This window comes from Cebidichthys violaceus, unplaced genomic scaffold, assembly GCF_023349555.1.
Source record: "Cebidichthys violaceus isolate CVI_PGR_0920_01 unplaced genomic scaffold, fCebVio1.0.p SCAF_53, whole genome shotgun sequence".
Classification (NCBI taxonomy): Eukaryota; Metazoa; Chordata; class Actinopteri; order Perciformes; family Stichaeidae; genus Cebidichthys; species Cebidichthys violaceus.
In genome coordinates this window covers 949,568-968,219 of record NW_027176739.1, presented here as the reverse complement: position 1 = coordinate 968,219, position 18,652 = coordinate 949,568, and the positions used below count along the sequence as shown (strand labels likewise).

The following is an 18,652-nucleotide window of genomic DNA, read 5'->3' as shown; positions in this document are numbered from 1 at the left end:
TACACCCGACCACTGCAGAGTCATCGGAGAACTACTGCAGATGGCATGACCCCGAGTTGTACTGGAAGTCAGTGGTGTATAAGGTGAACAGGAAGGGAGACAGAACAGTTCCCTGTGGAGCTCCAGTATCACTGACCACCGTGTCAGACAGCACACGGCCCAGTCGGACAAACTGTGGTCTGCCTGTGAGGTAGTCAGTGATCCAGGAGACGGTGGACGCGTTAACCCCCACCACCCGCATTAAGGTAGATTCATTAGGTAGGTGTGTATGAATTATTATGTATTAAGTATTTATAATATATATATATATATATATATTATATATATATTTATATTTATATATGTATCATGTATATATATTATAAATAATAATATATGTCAGAAAAATAGTAAAATTCTCTTTTTTTGTGGAATCTTGATTTATATTGGTTTATATATTTATGCACTTCGTTTATAGTTACTGTAGCGTTGCTGTTATGCTCTGTTGTATTGTTATTTATTAATCACAATGTACTGTTCTTGTTCTTCCAACAATGTCTTCGGTCAAATAACGAAGACACGTAAGAGGGACTTTTATTGTGAAGGCTGTTGTGACCGGAAGTTGTTCGCCTTATCGTAGCTAGCCTGATGCCGGTGATTTGGAGCAAAGTCCCGGTTGAGAATCGTGAAAACAAAAAACGGAACAAAAACCAAACCGATAAAGTATGTCAGCGACTTTAACTGAACACAGCTTTCTTTGGAGAACTAACATATTTGGCTAAGAAACTTTAAAGCCGACGGAAGTTTGTAGCTAACGTTAGCTAATCTATGTTAGCTCATTAGCTCCCGAAGCTAAGCTAACAGAGTTATTAGCTCCTTGGGCTTAACTCGACCTAAAGGTGGGCAAATGCGCGTGAGGTGGAGCACGTGGTCGCACGAGCCCGTGGAGCTGTAAAGGTGAGCGTTTTATGTTGATAACCTGAAGCTAACTGTTAGCTAACAATAACCTGTGGAAGATAACGTCACGTTAACTTCACTGCATCACCTGGACAGGTAAACACAACTGATGACGTAGACCAGTGGTGGAATGTACCTGACGTAATTTACTCGAGTAAAAATAAGAGGTACTTGTACATTAGTTGAGTATTTACATGTTGGGCAACTTAATACTTGTCCACTATAAATATTGTACTTTATACTGTACTACATATAGTACTTTATACTGTACTACACCTCAGAGGTACATATAGTACTTTAAACTGTACTACACCTCAGAGGTACATATAGTACTTTATACTGTACTACATCTCAGAGGTACAGATAGTACTTTATACTGTACTACACCTCAGAGGTACATATAGTACTTTATACTGTACTACACCTCAGGGGTACATATAGTACTTTATACTGTACTACACCTCAGAGGTACATATAGTACTTTATACTGTACTACACCTCAGGGGTACATATAGTACTTTATACTGTACTACACCTCAGAGGTACATATAGTACTTTTTACTGTACTACACCTCAGAGGTACATATTGTACTTTATACTGTACTACACCTCAGAGGTACATATAGTACTTTTTACTGTACTACATCTCAGAGGTACATATAGTACTTTATACTGTACTACACCTCAGAGGTACATATAGTACTTTATACTGTACTACACCTCAGGGGTACATATAGTACTTTATACTGTACTACACCTCAGAGGTACATATAGTACTTTTTACTGTACTACACCTCAGAGGTACATATTGTACTTTATACTGTACTACACCTCAGAGGTACATATAGTACTTTTTACTGTACTACATCTCAGAGGTACATATAGTACTTTAAACTGTACTACACCTCAGAGGTACATATAGTACTTTATACTGTACTACACCTCTGAGGTAAATATAGTACTTTATACTGTACTACACCTCAGAGGTACATATAGTACTTTAAACTGTACTACACCTCAGAGGTACATATAGTACTTTATACTGTACTACACCTCAGAGGTACATATAGTACTTTATACTGTACTACACCTCAGAGGTACATATAGTACTTTTTACTGTACTACATCTCAGAGGTACATATAGTACTTTATACTGTACTACACCTCAGAGGTACATATAGTACTTTATACTGTACTACACCTCTGAGGTAAATATAGTACTTTATACTGTACTACACCTCAGAGGTACATATAGTACTTTAAACTGTACTACACCTCAGAGGTACATATAGTACTTTATACTGCACTACACCTCAGAGGTACATATAGTACTTTATACTGTACTACACCTCAGAGGTACATATAGTACTTTATACTGTACTACACCTCTGAGGTAAATATAGTACTTTATACTGTACTACACCTCAGAGGTACATATAGTACTTTAAACTGTACTACACCTCAGAGGTACATATAGTACTTTATACTGTACTACACCTCAGAGGTACATATAGTACTTTAAACTGTACTACACCTCAGAGGTACATATAGTACTTTATACTGCACTACACCTCTGAGGTAAATATAGTACTTTATACTGTACTACACCTCAGAGGTACATATAGTACTTTATACTGTACTGCACCTCAGAGGTACATATAGTACTTTTTACTGTACTACATCTCAGAGGTACATATTGTACTTTATACTGTACTGCATCTCAGAGGTACATATAGTACTTTTTAGTACAATGTTGTAAACCCCGTGTGTTGCGTTTACCCAGGATGCTCCAGGGGCCCTACGGCAGCCTGGACCGGGACCGGCCCCTCATCCGGCTCCCTTTCACCAGCTTCGCTGTGGGGACGGTGCTGCTCCCTCTGACCGGCCTCATCGCCTGCCTCTTCATCTCACTCGTGTACCACTTTGAGGACTCCACCTACACACACTGTCACGTGAGTGATCACCTGGTGTCTTACAGGAAGAACACACTGATGTGGAAGTCATGACGGAGCTCTAAATATGGAGGTAGTCCCTCTGATTGAACAGGTTCAAACTGTGATGAGTTCAGCAGTACACACGCTAACCTACCCTAACACTAACTTAACCTACACTAACCTAACTTACACTATCCTAACCTACTCTAACCTAACCTACACTAACCTAACCTACTCTAACCTAACCTACACTAACCTAACCTACTCTAACCTACACTAACCTAACCTACTCTAACCTACACTAACCTAACCTACTCTAACCTACACTAACCTACTCTAACCGAACCTACACTAACCTAACCTACACTAACCTAACCTACACTAACCTACTCTAACCTACTCTAACCGAACCTACACTAACCTAACCTACTCTAACCTACTCTAACCTAACCTACACTAACCTAACCTACTCTAACCTAACCTACACTAACCTAACCTACTCTAACCTACACTAACCTAACCTACTCTAACCTACACTAACCTAACCTACTCTAACCTAACCTACACTAACCTAACCTACTCTAACCTAACCTACACTAACCTAACCTACTCTAACCTACACTAACCTAACCTACTCTAACCTACACTAACCTAACCTACACTAACCTAACCTAACCTACTCTAACCTAACCTACACTAACCTAACCTACACTAACCTAACCTAACCTACACTAACCTAACCTAACCTAACCTACTCTAACCTAACCTAGTCTAACCTAACCTACACTAACCTAACCTAACCTAACCTACACTAACCTAACCTACACTAACCTACTCTAACCTAACCTACTCTAACCTAACCTACACTAACCTAACCTAACCTACACTAACCTAACCTAACCTACTCTAACCTAACCTAGTCTAACCTAACCTACTCTAACCTAACCTACACTAACCTAACCTAACCTACACTAACCTAACCTAACCTACTCTAACCTAACCTCGTCTAACCTAACCTACACTAACCTAACCTACACTAACTTTCTGTTTCTACTGTGTTAACTCCAGCTTGTGCTAGGGTGCTTTTATTGTGAAACTCTTGACACTGAAACAGGAAGCTGTTCCTGTTTAAATCTTCTCTTCTTGTTCATCTGTTCATATTTTACTTCATACTGTACTACGTCTCAGATGTGTATATATAGTACTTTATACTGTACTACGTCTCAGATGTGTATATATAGTACTTTATACTGTACTATGTCTCAGAGGTACATATAGTACTTTTTACTGTACTACATCTCAGAGGTGCATGTTGTACTTTTGTCCTCTTTTTCCCCTCAGGTGTCAAACTACCTCCCGTCCATCAGCGCCGCCATCAGCCGGGTCCCTGAGCGCTACATCTGGCGCTGCTGCGTCGGCCTTCACTCGGCGCCGCGCTACCTGGTGTCCGTCGCCTATTTCAGCTTCTACCGCGGCCGCTTCTCCAAGAGGCTGCCGGAGCTGCTGCTGAGCGGGCTGGCTCTCCTCTGCAGCCTCGCCGAGAACACCGGCCTGCTGCTGCTCACGTACGTGTCCTCCACCGAAACCTACAGTGAGTACAGTGACCTGTTTCTAAAACAGTACAATAGATTATTATCGTGTATACGTGTGTGTGTGTGTGTGTGTGTGTGTGTGTGTGTGTGTGTGTGTGTGTGTGTGTGTGTGTGTGCGTGCTTGAGATCAAAGTGTCATAATCACCCGTTTGTGTCCTGCAGGTGTTCATAAAAACGGTTTCGTCGTGTTCATCGGGAGCTCGCTGCTGCACATGCTCATTACGTGCCGACTGTGGCAGGTGATCAGGAGACACTACGTGAACCCAGAGGTAAACAAAGAGTCACCTGTGACCGAGCTGCTCTCACCGTCATTGACCCGAATATCTCCAACAGGCCTGTAGATCATAAACTAACATATTTATTATCATATTTTTATCCATCATAATTTAGTTGTTAAAAACACATAAAATTCACAGATCGGTCCCAAGCTTGAAAGAACATTATATTTGTATTTGATCAGATTCTGTACAAACCGTCCGCAGTGCTGAGCTTCGCCTGCAGAGGGCGCCGTCGAGCTACAGATCCACCTCATGAGCACAGAGCAGCTCCTTTGAATCCACATTCATTCAGACCTACTGGACTCTGGGGATCCTTGAAGAGTGCTTGAGGGGTTCTAACGGTTCTTGTTTAGGCCCCAGTGGTACTTGAGGAGGTTCGTCGGGTTCTTCAGGAGGACCATGTGGTTCATGAGGTGGTTCTAGTGGACCCAGAAGAGTGTTCATGGTTAGTGGTGGTTTTTAAGGATCCTTGAAAAGATTGCTTGATGACTTGATTACTTGGAGTACCAGTGGCGCTTTAGTGGTCCTTGAAGAGGACTGTCAGGTATTTGAGTGTGTTCTCTGGGTCCTTGTGGTGGTTTAAGAGGGCCTCAAAGAGGTCCAGTGGTACTTGAGGAGGTTCTTCTGGTTCTTGAGGAGGACCATGTGGTTCATGAAGTGGTTCTGATGCCCTCTTCAAGGTTCTATTAGACCCAGAAGAGTGTTCATGGTTAGTGGTGGTTTTTAGGGATCCTTGAACAGATTCTGTGGTACTTGTTTGCTTGAGGACATCCTAAGAAGTACCAGGGGTGCTTCAGTGGTCCTTGAAGAGGATTTAGGAGTTGAGGAGAGGATTCAAGAGGCCCTCAAAGAGTTCCAGTGGTACTTGAGGAGGTTCCTCGGGTTCTTGAGGAGGACCATGTGGTTCCTGGGGGGGTTCTGATGCCCTCTTTAAGGTTCTAGTGGACCCAGAAGAGTGTTCATGGTTAGTGGTGCTTGAAGTAGTTCAAGGAGTGCTTGAAGTGTCCTCACGTTGACCGTAGTGGTTCAAGGATGATTCAGGAAACGTTGGGAAGGTTCTGTTGGTCCTTGAGTGCTCATGGAGGTTTTTAGGGATCCTTGAGCAGAGTTCCTCGTGGTGGTTTTGGGAAGGTTTCTTAGTGTTTTTTGAGGAGCTTGTAGAGGAGAGAAAAGCTTGTTTCTGGGGTCATTGAAGAGGTTCAAGGATTGTTCGAGGACATACTAGGAAGTACAAAGGGTGCATCGGGGGTCCTTGAAGAGGATTTAGGAGTTGAGGAGAGGATTCAAGAGTGCTTGAAGAGGATGTTTAATGAATATTTTACGAGGCGTTGTGGTCTTAGAGAAGAGTGCTGCACAGACAGTGAGGTCCTTCAGGAGGTTCGTCTCTTTCCCACAAACTGACGATCGGGTTCTAACGTCAACAGAACGTCGTTCGAGACCATGAAGAAGTTTCAGATGGAGCTTCTGTCTGCAGGATTATTTCGGTGCTTCCCTGTTTCACTTAAGGTCCGCTACTTCCTGTTGGTTCGCGTCATGTGACCGCTGAGCTTCCAGGAATCCTCCACCAGCTGATTAATATTAATATTTAATGTCGTCAATGTTCCCACACATCCTGGAGAACCTTTTGATTATTGAACCCTGTGAACACGCTGCTCTCCTGCATCATAATAACTGTTTTTATGATTAAAATATTACTTTGATGCATCTTTAACTTGAGTTATAGACCCGTCATCACAGTAAATATCTGTATTTTGAACGGATGATGAGACATTATGAGGCTTAATAATTACCATTAAGTGAATTAAAAGTATGCTGAATCTAGAAGAAGCTCCTGTTTACACATATGTTACATATAATATTGCAATACTAGTGAACATGTAAACGTAGTCACTGTTTACGACATTTAACTGAGACAATAATTGTCTTATGAATTGACGATGAACAGATGTACTGATCACACGTCTGTACTTAATCTATAACTCTATAAACACGTTTTTAAACTCTCTCTCCAGGAAGTGACGTCGTTCCGCTGGAAGCTGCGTCTCTTCCTGTTTAACGTCGGCTGCTGTCTGGCTGCAGCGTACTTCTTCAGACGCCACAACAAGTTCTGTGAGACCGGAGGTGAGCGCTCAGGATCAGCTGTTGTTTGTTGAAGTGGGGAGGGGGGGGGGGGGTGATGATGACTCAGTGATGATGACTCTCTGTGCTCTCCAGTCTACACCCTGTTCGCCCTCTGTGAATACCTGGTGGTCTTCTCCAACATGGCCTTCCACATGACGGCTTTCTGGGACTTCGGGAGCAAAGAGGTGATCGTGGCCACGCCCCCCGAGGACAAGCGGTACTGAGCGAGGCCGACCTCACCTGTGGACAGGTGACAGGAACTCTAAAAACTTTATTTGACATTTTTAAAAGCGGCGCCGTGAACATTATGACGCGATGATGTCAGTGCTGCAGGCGAGATTAAACTTTTTTTAACATTCCAAAGACACCTGAGTTCTTTTAAACTCGTGACATTGTGTTTTTTATAATCTTCAGCAGCGATACCAACGTGTTTCATCTTCATCTTGCTGATTAAAACAGCGACTTTGTCGACTTTGCAACCAGTGAACAGGAAGTGACCACATCTGGACTGAGGAGGAGAGACGTAGAGACGTCGTATACGTCTCTGGTAGAGACATGTCAATCAGCGTGTAGCCCCGCCCCTAAATCATCCCCTGCTTTATGGTGTGTGTGACTCTAGATGGAGCATAATGTACTAAATGAACATCATGCTGTATTGAAGAAGACTGTAAACTAGAGATTGAGACCATAAACTCATGTTTACAATGTTTACTGAGGGAATAAATCAAGAGAGAAGTAGAGTCATTTTAGACTAGACTTCTATACGACCAGAGGAGTCGCCCCCTGGTGGACACTAGAGAGAATGCAGCTTTAAGACGTGAAGCTTTGACTTCACTCGGCGTATAATATCCGACAGCTGTAAATACGGCTCGTCTGTTGTAAACGGAGGTTTATTTACTCCGTCAGCTGTTTACTCACATGTTCACGGCTCATTGTTGACGTCCTGACGCGACACAAAGAGACGCTCAGTTTGGGCTTCTCCTTCAGGTTCACAACACCAGAAGTCGCTAGCGTCGTTGGCGTCGTTTGCATTGTTAGCGTGGTTAGCATCGTTAGCATCATTAGCGTGGTTAGCATCGTTAGCAGCTCCGTGAGAATTACAGTTATAAAACACTGATGCCTGTTTGTATTATTTGTATTTACAACCACAAATATGTCAACAAATATTTGTTGACAACATTTTTTCACGACGAAAACGAAATGAGGAGAAACAGGAATGTTAGCAAACACTAAAATCAACAGTAAGTTGAGTAAAAAAGCTACGGAAGAGTATCAGCGCCAGAGATGAGGAAAAAGAACAAAAGGAGGAAGATTTTTATTTTTGTTTGGTATTTCAAAAATAAAGACGAAATGTCAATGTATGTGTGCTAACTCTATTAGCTTGATTCATTCTCAAAATGTCAACAAATACATTTTTATTTATTTTTGCACTAATCCTGAAAATTCAAACTTATTCTCGACACTTTGACTTTATTCTCAAAAATGCAAAATTAACTTTAATTAATCAAGTTTTCCCTCAAAGGACTGAAACTAAATCAACATTTGGTGCCAAAATGAACTCTGCAGTAAAGTGAAGATGTTTTTAAAGCTCCTGTTAATAACCAACATAACACTTCCTGCATGTGTTTCATAATAAGTGCATTTGAACGTAAAGGTCTTTTATTGTGAAACAACCAAAAGAAATGGTTTGTTTTTTAAATACTAGTGAGGTTATTTTACAATCAGCTGACTCGTCACTTTAAGGTTAAATTACAAATCAGACCGGTAGAAACTAATCAAATACACAGAAATGTCCCATTGTTACTAAAATCAAAAGAGTTTATTTTGTACGGTGGCCTTTTTGGGACATTTCAGACTCGTCATGTGGTTTTCACTACAGCAGAATGAAGCACATTCAGACTCTGTGCATGTTTAATCATCTAATCATATAAAGGTCTGTGTGTGTGTGTGTGTGTGTGTGTGTGTGTCGACATGTTTATTTGATGATAATAAACAACAACAACATTAACATTCCTGTTTCTCTCATAGATTTTAGTCTCTGTGTCGATGTGTTAGAGGATGGAAGAAGATCTTATACTCAAGTACTAATACCACTACAAGTAAAACTACTAATACCACTACAAGTACAAATACTAATACCAGTACAAGTAAAAGTACTAATACCACTACAAGTAAAAGTACTAATACCACTACAAGTAAAAGTACTAATACCACTACAAGTACAAGTACTAATACCACTACAAGTACAAGTACTAATACCACTACAAGTAAAAGTACTAATACCACTACAAGTAAAAGTACTAATACCACTACAAGTACAAGTACTAATACCACTACAAGTAAAAGTACTAATACACACTGTAAAAATACTCCACTACAAGTAAAAGTCCTGCATTGAAAACCTTGAAAAGCAGTAAAAGTAGGTAGTCAGCTAAATGTACTTAAAGCTCCGACAGAGAGCTTTCCTTTGTGTCGTTTCTGTCGCCCCCTCTGGACCACAGTGGTAGTGTCTCCGAGCACCAGACTCCCTTCAGGAACCTCTCGTTCTACTGCAGCAGGTCCGACAGGCTGCTCCTCTCAGTCCTGGTTCTGGTTAGACGGAGCTGGAGGTGCTTTGCGTATTTAAACTGGGGTGTGTTTGTGGTCTGATTCTTCTATCTGACGCCACAAGAGTCCTTTCATGGTTTAGGGAAGTTGTTCTTCTGCAGCTCATTAAACTCACTTCCTCAAACTGCTTTTTCCTGAACATCAGAACTCCTCACAGAACAACAACAACAACAACACAGAGTCATAGATCCATGACTCTGAATATGAGTTAGAAACTATGGTCCAAAAATATATGAATTATATTATAGACTGAACTAACCAGCAGTATGTAAAGTCATTCAAATGAGCTCCACCTTTAAAGTGATGAACACATTAATGCATCAATAAATAAAATACAATAATATCACTAAATATAATACAATAATATCATAAAATAAAATACAATAATATCACTAAATATAATACAATTATATCATAAAATAAAATACAATAATATCACTAAATATAATACAATTATATCACTAAATATAATACAATAATATCAATAAATATAATACAATAATATCAATAAATATAATACAATAATATCAATAAATATAATACAATAATATCACTAAATATAATACAATAATATCAATAAATATAATACAATTATATCAATAAATATAATACAATAATATCAATAAATATAATACAATTATATCAATAAATATAATACAATAATATCAATAAATATAATACAATTATATCACTAAATATAATACAATAATATCAATAAATATAATACAATAATATCAATAAATATAATACAATTATATCACTAAATATAATAATATAATATCACTAAATATAATACAATAATATCACTAAATATAATACAATAATATCAATCAATATAACACAATAATATGAAATATATCTTTCTGCATAAGGAGTACTTTTACTTATTGTACTTTTAGTGTATTTTGATGCTGATACTTTTGGTGGTACTAAAGGTTTCATGAGGATTTTAATGTGAAAACATGAAACTTTCCACACTAGGAGACAGAAAAGGTTTCAATAGAGAAGATTATATTCAAATCATTAACGCATGTAAACACTCTGCAGTAGATCCTCAGTGTGAACAACCGTTTATTTAACTTCCTTGTTTCTATTTACATCACTTCATGACGCCACCTGAGCTGCTTCCTGTCTGACCCGCCCTCCTCCTCACCGCTATGAGGAGTCATCAGATAGTTCAGGTGTTGAATCAATTCACCACCCCAGAGATCAGAAAGAAGGTTCACAATATGTATTATTTTGTCACACTGACTATTTCTCATATGTATATTTGGGGGATTCATTTTTGGAACTACGCTTCCTGTAACGCTTTGTAGGATTCAAACAGGACGTTTAATGTCACCATGAACCATGTTTTTGTGTCTGTCCGCGGTGGACCGGTCTCTGCTGGAGGATCTGGGTCTGTCCACGGTGGACCGGTCTCTGCTGGAGTCTGAGCTGAAGGAGTTTCTGGTGAACCTGCATGAGTTCATCTGGTTTCACCAGAATCCGACCCGGTGGCTCCGATGACATCATTAAGAACAACTCTATAGAAACAGACCATCTTCTCTCTGATGGTCTCTGTACTGATGGAGGTCTGATAGAGGACCAGGACTACACTGAGACTGGTTCATATAGAGGACCAGGACTACACTGAGACTGGTTCATATAGAGGACCAGGACTACACTGAGACTGGTTCATACAGAGGACCAGGACTACACTGAGACTGGTTCATACAGAGGACCAGGACTACACTGAGACTGGTTCATACAGAGGACCAGGACTACACTGAGACTGGTTCATATAGAGGACCAGGACTACACTGAGACTGGTTCATATAGAGGACCAGGACTACACTGAGACTGGTTCATATAGAGGACCAGGACTACACTGAGACTGGTTCATATAGAGGATCAGGACTACACTGAGACTGGTTCATATAGAGGACCAGGACTACACTGAGACTGGTTCATACAGAGGACCAGGACTACACTGAGACTGGTTCATACAGAGGACCAGGACTACACTGAGACTGGTTCATATAGAGGACCAGGACTACACTGAGACTGGTTCATATAGAGGACCAGGACTACACTGAGACTGGTTCAGGACCAGTTTACCTAAAACTTTACCACAAGAGACCAAATAATGAGAGAAGTCATCAACATTTAAACCGACACGTTGGAGTTTCATTTAGATTTTAATTATTATAGTTCATTACAGCATCAGAAATGCTTTAAATTAATGCCCCCCCCCAATAAAAACTTCCGTAAATTCCCCCATAATTCGAACACTGAGCCCAAAACCACCAAAGATAAAATTCTAACCAAACATTTAAAAAAAACACATTTTTAGCATCGATTTTTCCAACAGTCTCTCAGGCGGCGTTGCCACGTTAACCCGTCGGTTTGTGGGCGTGGTCGTTTTGGAGGCTCCGCCCTACAGCAGCACGCAGTGCCTCTTCTGCACGGCGGGCGTCGGGTTGAGGAAGGCCCTCACGGACTCGGCGAACACGTCCTTGATGCCGTCCTGGTTCAGGGCCGAACACTCCAGGTAGCGCACGGCGTGGATCTGGCGGGCGAGCGCGGCGCCCTGCTGGTGGCTGACGGGCATCTGGTTCTGCTCCTTCAGCTTCCTCTGGGTCTCGCCGTCGTTCCGGAGGTCGCTCTTTGTGCCGACCAGGAGGATGGGGACGCTGGGGCAGTGGTGAGACACCTGGAGACCAAACACAGTCCAGTAGATGTTAAGGAAACTAGAAACCACTTTGTCTTTAAAGGGGGAGATGGTTCAGTTCCTTCATTCAGTCTGGAAAACTGAAAGAAATGATCACAATTTATATTTATATATATATATATATATATATATATATATATATATATATATATATATATATATAGACAATATTTTTTGTATTTGTATTTTTTTTTAAAGTTTCTCTAAAGTGTTAAGTCTGAAAATATAATTAATAATAATATTAATATAATAATAATTAATATAATAAATAATTATTAATATTATAATAAATAATATTATTATAATTATTATTATAATATTATTATTATTATAATTGACCATTGAAATTACAGCGGTCTCGTTTTTATCAATTAATACATAAAACCAAAAAACCTCTCAAGTTGTAAAAGAGATAATAAAACTCAAATAGAGTTCCGCTCTGTTGCCGGGTAGACTTGCGTCCGCTGACCTCTGGATGCCACTTGTGCTTGATGTTCTCGTAGGAGGCGGGGCTTGAGATGGAGAAGCAGATGATGAAGACGTTGGTCTGCGGGTACGACAGCGTCCTCAGCCGGTCGTACTCCTCCTGACCCGCCGTGTCCCACAGGTTCAGACTGATGGTCCTGTTGTCCACCGTCACCTGAATGCACCGCACACACACACACACACACACACACACACACACACACACACACACCTGGTCAGAGATTTGTGTTTCTGTAACAACGAGCTGAATATCAGAAACTAACAAACAGATTTTCACCAAATTTTCCCTCAATGTTTACGTTTTAATCAACAATGAAAACTTGAAACTTTACTAAACTCACACACACACACACACACACACACACACACACACACACACGCACACACACACACACACACACACACACACACCTGGCTGCTGTAGTTGTCGAACACAGTGGGGATGTACTCTTTGGGAAACGCTCCGGTTGTGTATGAGATGAGGAGGCAGGTCTTCCCCACGGCACCGTCCCCCACGACCACACACTTGATGCTCTGCATGACGACTCCTGAGCCTTCAGCCTGAACACAACCACAAGCTTTCATCTGCATTTATACTTTACTTTACTGACAGTACATGTTGTACTTCATACTGTACTACATCTCAGAGGTACATGTTGTAGTGTTACCTTCAGTGAGTCTGATTGGTTCACTCGTTGCTCCGGCTGTCAGAGACACTTCAGGTTCCTTCAGTTAACACAGTTTGTTCAGAGACACGGGACGTCCCATCGTCTGACTGCCGGGGGGGGGGGGGGGGGGGAGTTAGTATTTGTGTTTATGGAAATGATCGCTGCAGAAGGAAACAGTCTCCAAACAAAACAGAGATGTTAATCTGCTCACACACACTCACACACACACACACACACACACACATACTCACACTCACACACACACATACTCACACTCACACACACACATACTCACACTCACACACACACATACTCACACACACTCACACTCACACACACACATACTCACTCACACACACTCACACTCACACACATTCACACACTCTCACACACACACATTCACACACACTCACACTCACACACATTCACACTCTCACACACACACACATTCACACACACTCACACTCACACACATTCACACACTCTCACACACACACACATTCACACACACTCACACTCACACACACACAGTCAGTCATTCAGTCAAAACTATTTACATTTACGTGACAGAAAGACGACTGCTTAGATTTGTATTCTTTGTTTCTGGACAAAACCTCTTTTGTGGTGTAGCTGTCGGGTCAGTGAACCTCGAGTCAAGTCCAAGTCACGTTCAGGGCACCAACTCATGTTCGACTCTCTGATGATGTTCCAGTTACCAAGTCATTGAGCTGGAGTCATCGGGGTCAAGTCCAAGTCACACAAGGTCATATCTGCATCATATAGATTATGTCCGAAATCTACAGAACCTGTCCAAGTCACCAAATGTGTGTCTGAACCATCCAGGTCATCTCTGAGTCGTCCAGATTATGTTCATGTCACCAACGCCTTGTCCGAGTCACCTGAGTAATTTCCAAGTCACTGAAATTGTGTCCAAATCACCAGGGACATGACCAAGTCCCCAACATCATTTCTGAGTCATCCATCTTATGTCTAAATTGCCCGAGTCACCAGAGTCACTTGTCCAAGTCACCAAGAGTCTTGTGTCCAAGTCACCAAGAGAGTTGTGTCCAAGTCACCAAGAGAGTTGTGTCCAAGTCACCAAGAGAGTTGTGTCCAAGTCACCAAGAGTTGTGTCCAAGTCACCAAGAGAGTTGTGTCCAAGTCACCAAGAGAGTTGTGTCCAAGTCACCAAGAGAGTTGTGTCCAAGTCACCAAGAGAGTTGTGTCCAAGTCACCAAGAGTTGTGTCCAAGTCACCAAGAGAGTTGTGTCCAAGTCACCAAGAGTTGTGTCCAAGTCACCAAGAGAGTTGTGTCCAAGTCACCAAGAGTTGTGTCCAAGTCACCAAGAGAGTTGTGTCCAAGTCACCAAGAGAGTTGTGTCCAAGTCACCAAGAGTCTTGTGTCCAAGTCACCAAGAGAGTTGTGTCCAAGTCAGAAAAGGTAATTTCTGAGTCCTCCAGATTGTCCTAGCCAAAAAGATCACGGACGAGTCACTAGATCATATCCAAGTTATGCAGGTCAAGACCAAAACAAAACACCAGGGCTATGTTCGAGTCACCAAGTCATGCTCGAGTCCTTGAGATCATGCCAGAATCACCAAGATTGTGTCCGAATTACCCAGATTGCTCCCTGATGTCATATCCAAGCCCCCGCAGATGTCACGTCTGAGCCTCAACAACCAGAGCCACTGAAGTAACGTTGACCCAGAAGTTTTGTTCCCGTCAGTCTGAGTGCAACATCTTTGAAAACCAGCGAAGAAGAGAGAAAACGCGTTGAATCTGTGTCAGTAAAGGTCTGTCTCACAGTCTTAGTCTGAGGACAAAGCACGGTGAGGATTTGATGGTGAGAAGGTGATCACATGAACATAATTGTGAGTTCTGAACAGTGAAATAGTGACTCTGTCTCCAGATGTCTGGATAGAGAAAGTGGCTCAACCCAGACTCTGGGGAGGCGGACCCCACCCTCCCTCTCTGTCTCTGGGCGGAGGTCGGCTGATCTCACTCCTGCTGGAAGCTTCAACCTGTGATCTCACTTTGTCCTGCTGACTCTTCTCTGCTTCACATCGCCGTGAGGAGGAAATATTCAGATCCTTCACTGAAAGTACAACTCTGTCTTTGGCTCCTTTTATCTTTAAAAACACAAATATATACATAGTTCCTTCAGTAATCTCCTAAAGCAGCTGCTCACTGACTGAATTTGTTGGGGACTATTTCCAGCGGCGGATTAATCCATATTTTGTGCTCGAGTGAGTAGGACGGTCAGAATAAACGGACTGAAAAAGACGTACGAGGCTTAAAATATGTATAAGTCCTAAAGCATTCCTCTCAGATACTGTTCACCTGAGACAAACGCTCCACGTGTTGCAACGATGTCCTTTTGTAACTTGCGTGTAGTTTTTGGGGAAAAGGGAAGCTTTCAGTAGAAACATCTCATTGTGGTTTCATGTTGAAACAATGCAGCAACTTCAGCAAAGAAGCTCCGTGAACGTAGAGACGTGATGAGTGACCGATTCCTTTAAAAGCTGCTTCAAGTTTAACAAGTCTCATGTTACTCGAGAGTACAACTTGGACGTTTGGCTGCAGTTCCTCTAACGCTTGCTGTGATACAACTGTGACTGCATTGACGTCTTTGGGAAAACCCTCAATGTCTCTCCACAGATACAAAGACGGAACAGTGTCTTGGTGGTCAAACTTATAATTATATTCTACTGTTTAGTGTCAGATATACAATAACACATTAACAGTAAGAGATAAGTAGAAACTGCACCAAACAGCGTCTTAAAGCGTTGCTTTCAGTGTGAGAACAGAACAGAGTGCTGACAGACGAGCTGTGAGAGGAAGAAAGAATAAAACACGTCGAGTCAAAAGAGGAAGAAGGATCGAGATCAGTAGCCTGTAATCTGACGACGGTTCGTTGTGTAAAAGAAACCTTCCTCTCCGTGTGAGAGAGAGTCTGAAGCTAACCCGCTGTGTTTTATTTTAGCAGCTCGTTCATAGCGGCCCTATTGTTCGGCTCCAGCTTGGTTGTGACTTTAGAATATCCAGCATCCAAAGTTCATATTTAGTCTAAAATTGCACCAAATTCGGGAGAGCACTCAAAACAAAACACCAAGTGTGAAGCAGATCAGATGAGCGCTTCTAGACACGTGAAGGACACGCAGCTAAAGGTCCTCAGCACAGTTCAGAACATAGCGATTGCCTCCACACGGCTCTCAACATCGCGAAGGCTGAGCCTGTGGCTAGCAGCTAACGGTGCTAACAGCGCAAACAACGGCAACAGTGCTGACAGAGCTAACAGTGTTTACCTGAGGGCCCGATATTGAAAGCGCTGTATGAGTGCTCACATGCACTCACGAAAAAATTGTAATAAAATAAAAGAATTATAGTAAAAAAAAGGGTAAATAATCATCAAATTTTAAATGTATAAAAAGTAATAAATAATGAAAACAATAATAATTATAATAATAAGTTAAACAATTAAAACTAATAATATTACAACAATAATAGCTATTACTTGTATAACTTCACCTACAAAATGTTCTTACCTACATATCCATGTGTTAATAATTAGCACACATTATGTGTTGGAGGCATGAGAACATTTGCATGAATCGTCACAGTGAGAATGTCAAACCATGAGACACAACGCTGAAGAAATCCTTTAAAAGAGAAGTCAACGCTTAAATAAAGAACTCTGAGCTTCTGTTTCTGTGGGAATCAAAACTTTATCGCCTCTCTTCCGGTTGTCGTCGAGTGAATAATGATGAATTTACTGTTGAGAAGTCAGAGCTTCATGTGTTAAACCTGCATTCTCTCTAGCGACCACCAGGGGGCGACTCCTCTGGTTGTATAGAAGTCTAGTCTAAAATGACTCTACTTCTCTCTTGATGTATTCCCTCAGTAAACATTGTAAACATGAGTTTATGGTCTCAATCTCTAGTTTACAGTCTTCTTCAATACAGCATGATGTTCATTTAGTACATTATGCTCCATTTAGAGTCAAACACACCAGAAAGCAGGGGATGATTTAGGGGCGGGGCTACACGCTGATTGACAGGTCTCTACCAGAGACGTATACGACGTCTCTACGTCACTCCTCCTCAGTCCAGATGTGGTCACTTCCTGTTCGCTGGTTGCAAAAAAAACCAAGATGGCGACGGCCTAAATCTGTGGGTCCGGCCTCGTTCTCGTTCACGTGAACGGAGTAAAGACAATAACTCTGGATTCAGATAATAGTGCACTTTACAACTTTAGGACTTATTGATTTAAAGGCTATTTAAGTGTTCATACTGGGAAGTTGATTAACCTAAAAAAATGAGCTGTGTTGTTGAGAGTATGACATGGCTCTGGTCTTATTCATGGAGACAACAAATAAACATAAAACAGGGAAATTAGACGTAAACTTCGGCGTCTAAAAGTAACATTTTCTCTCTAAAGATGAAGGAAATAAAAGCTTTGGCCACGATTTGAGGATTCACGGTGAGTGACGTTAGCTTTGATGTCTTCTTCAGGGAGACTGAAGTGTAATCGGTGCCATTGAAGCCGGTCGTCTCAGTGTTTCAGGAACTAACCAGCAGCTTTGGTTTCGTCCGGTCAGCTGTGTTCTTTTTCTGTGTTTTTATTTTATAATGCTGCTTTAGGAAGAGTCTCCTGACCCGCAGAGGAACCGAGTCATCTCGCGGCTGAAGTGCTGATGGGTAAATCTCTAAAATTGGAGTTTTGAGGTCTACAGAATATTTTCACATCTGTGTGGACTTTTTTTTTCTATCTTTCAATAATCTGAAAAACTCCATCTGACAGAAGAAACACCTGCTCTGCAGAATGACTAACCGCAAACGGTGGGCTGTGGTCTTTTTCAGGACAGGAAGAGGTCATGAACATCTGCAACATCTGCTCATCTTCAGCAGAATAAGGGGTCAAAAGGACTAAAACACCAGAGACTACTGGACCAAACCGGGGACAAAACAACACTAAATATTGGACCAAACTGAGACTAGTCACACTGGAATATGTTGGATCAATGTGGGGCTAATACAGTGGATATTAATGGAAACAGACTTGCTAAAACCGACCAAGGATTATTGGAAGAAACCAGGACTAAGACGCCAGAGACTACTGGACCAAACCAGAGCTTCAACACCACACGCTTGTTCAACTTTTCACTTCATGTTAGCATGTTAGCATGTTGGACACACAAGCTGATCAGACGATCACAAAGGTTGGAAACAAGCCCAGCGGTTTATTGAGATTATCTAAAGCGCGTTGATTGAAGTAGCCCCTCATGTCACAGGAAGACTAACTACACAGCGACAGTAGG

General features: G+C 41.5%; 2 protein-coding genes across 4 annotated transcripts in view; one reads left to right on the top strand and one right to left on the bottom strand.

Annotated features, from left to right (window-relative positions):
• Positions 1-621: 621 nt before the first annotated feature.
• Positions 622-18,610, top strand: pgap2 (post-GPI attachment to proteins 2). 3 transcript variants are annotated; one of them, XM_068731788.1, is made up of 7 exons: positions 622-936; positions 2,720-2,888; positions 4,212-4,461; positions 4,625-4,731; positions 6,753-6,861; positions 6,955-7,111; positions 18,195-18,610. In XM_068731788.1, exons 2-6 carry the CDS (start codon positions 2,721-2,723, stop codon positions 7,083-7,085), a joined length of 765 nt encoding a protein of 254 aa, XP_068587889.1. In that variant the 5' UTR covers positions 622-936; position 2,720; the 3' UTR covers positions 7,086-7,111; positions 18,195-18,610. The 3 variants fall into 3 exon arrangements, with proteins under 3 accessions (XP_068587889.1, XP_068587888.1, XP_068587887.1); XM_068731787.1 differs by lacking the exon at positions 18,195-18,610 and adding an exon at positions 7,276-8,869; XM_068731786.1 differs by lacking the exon at positions 18,195-18,610 and having other exon boundaries at positions 6,955-8,869.
• Positions 11,636-18,652, bottom strand: part of rhogb (ras homolog family member Gb) — a 10,478-nt gene continuing 3,461 nt past the window's right edge. Inside the window, exons 2-5 of the mRNA XM_068731789.1 lie at positions 13,336-13,442; positions 13,079-13,228; positions 12,651-12,821; positions 11,636-12,163 (exon numbers count right to left, since the gene is read on the bottom strand). Coding sequence (XP_068587890.1) covers positions 11,888-12,163; positions 12,651-12,821; positions 13,079-13,207 — 576 coding nt within the window. The 5' untranslated portion in view covers positions 13,208-13,228; positions 13,336-13,442 and the 3' untranslated portion in view covers positions 11,636-11,887. The remainder of the gene's footprint in view (positions 12,164-12,650; positions 12,822-13,078; positions 13,229-13,335; positions 13,443-18,652) is intronic.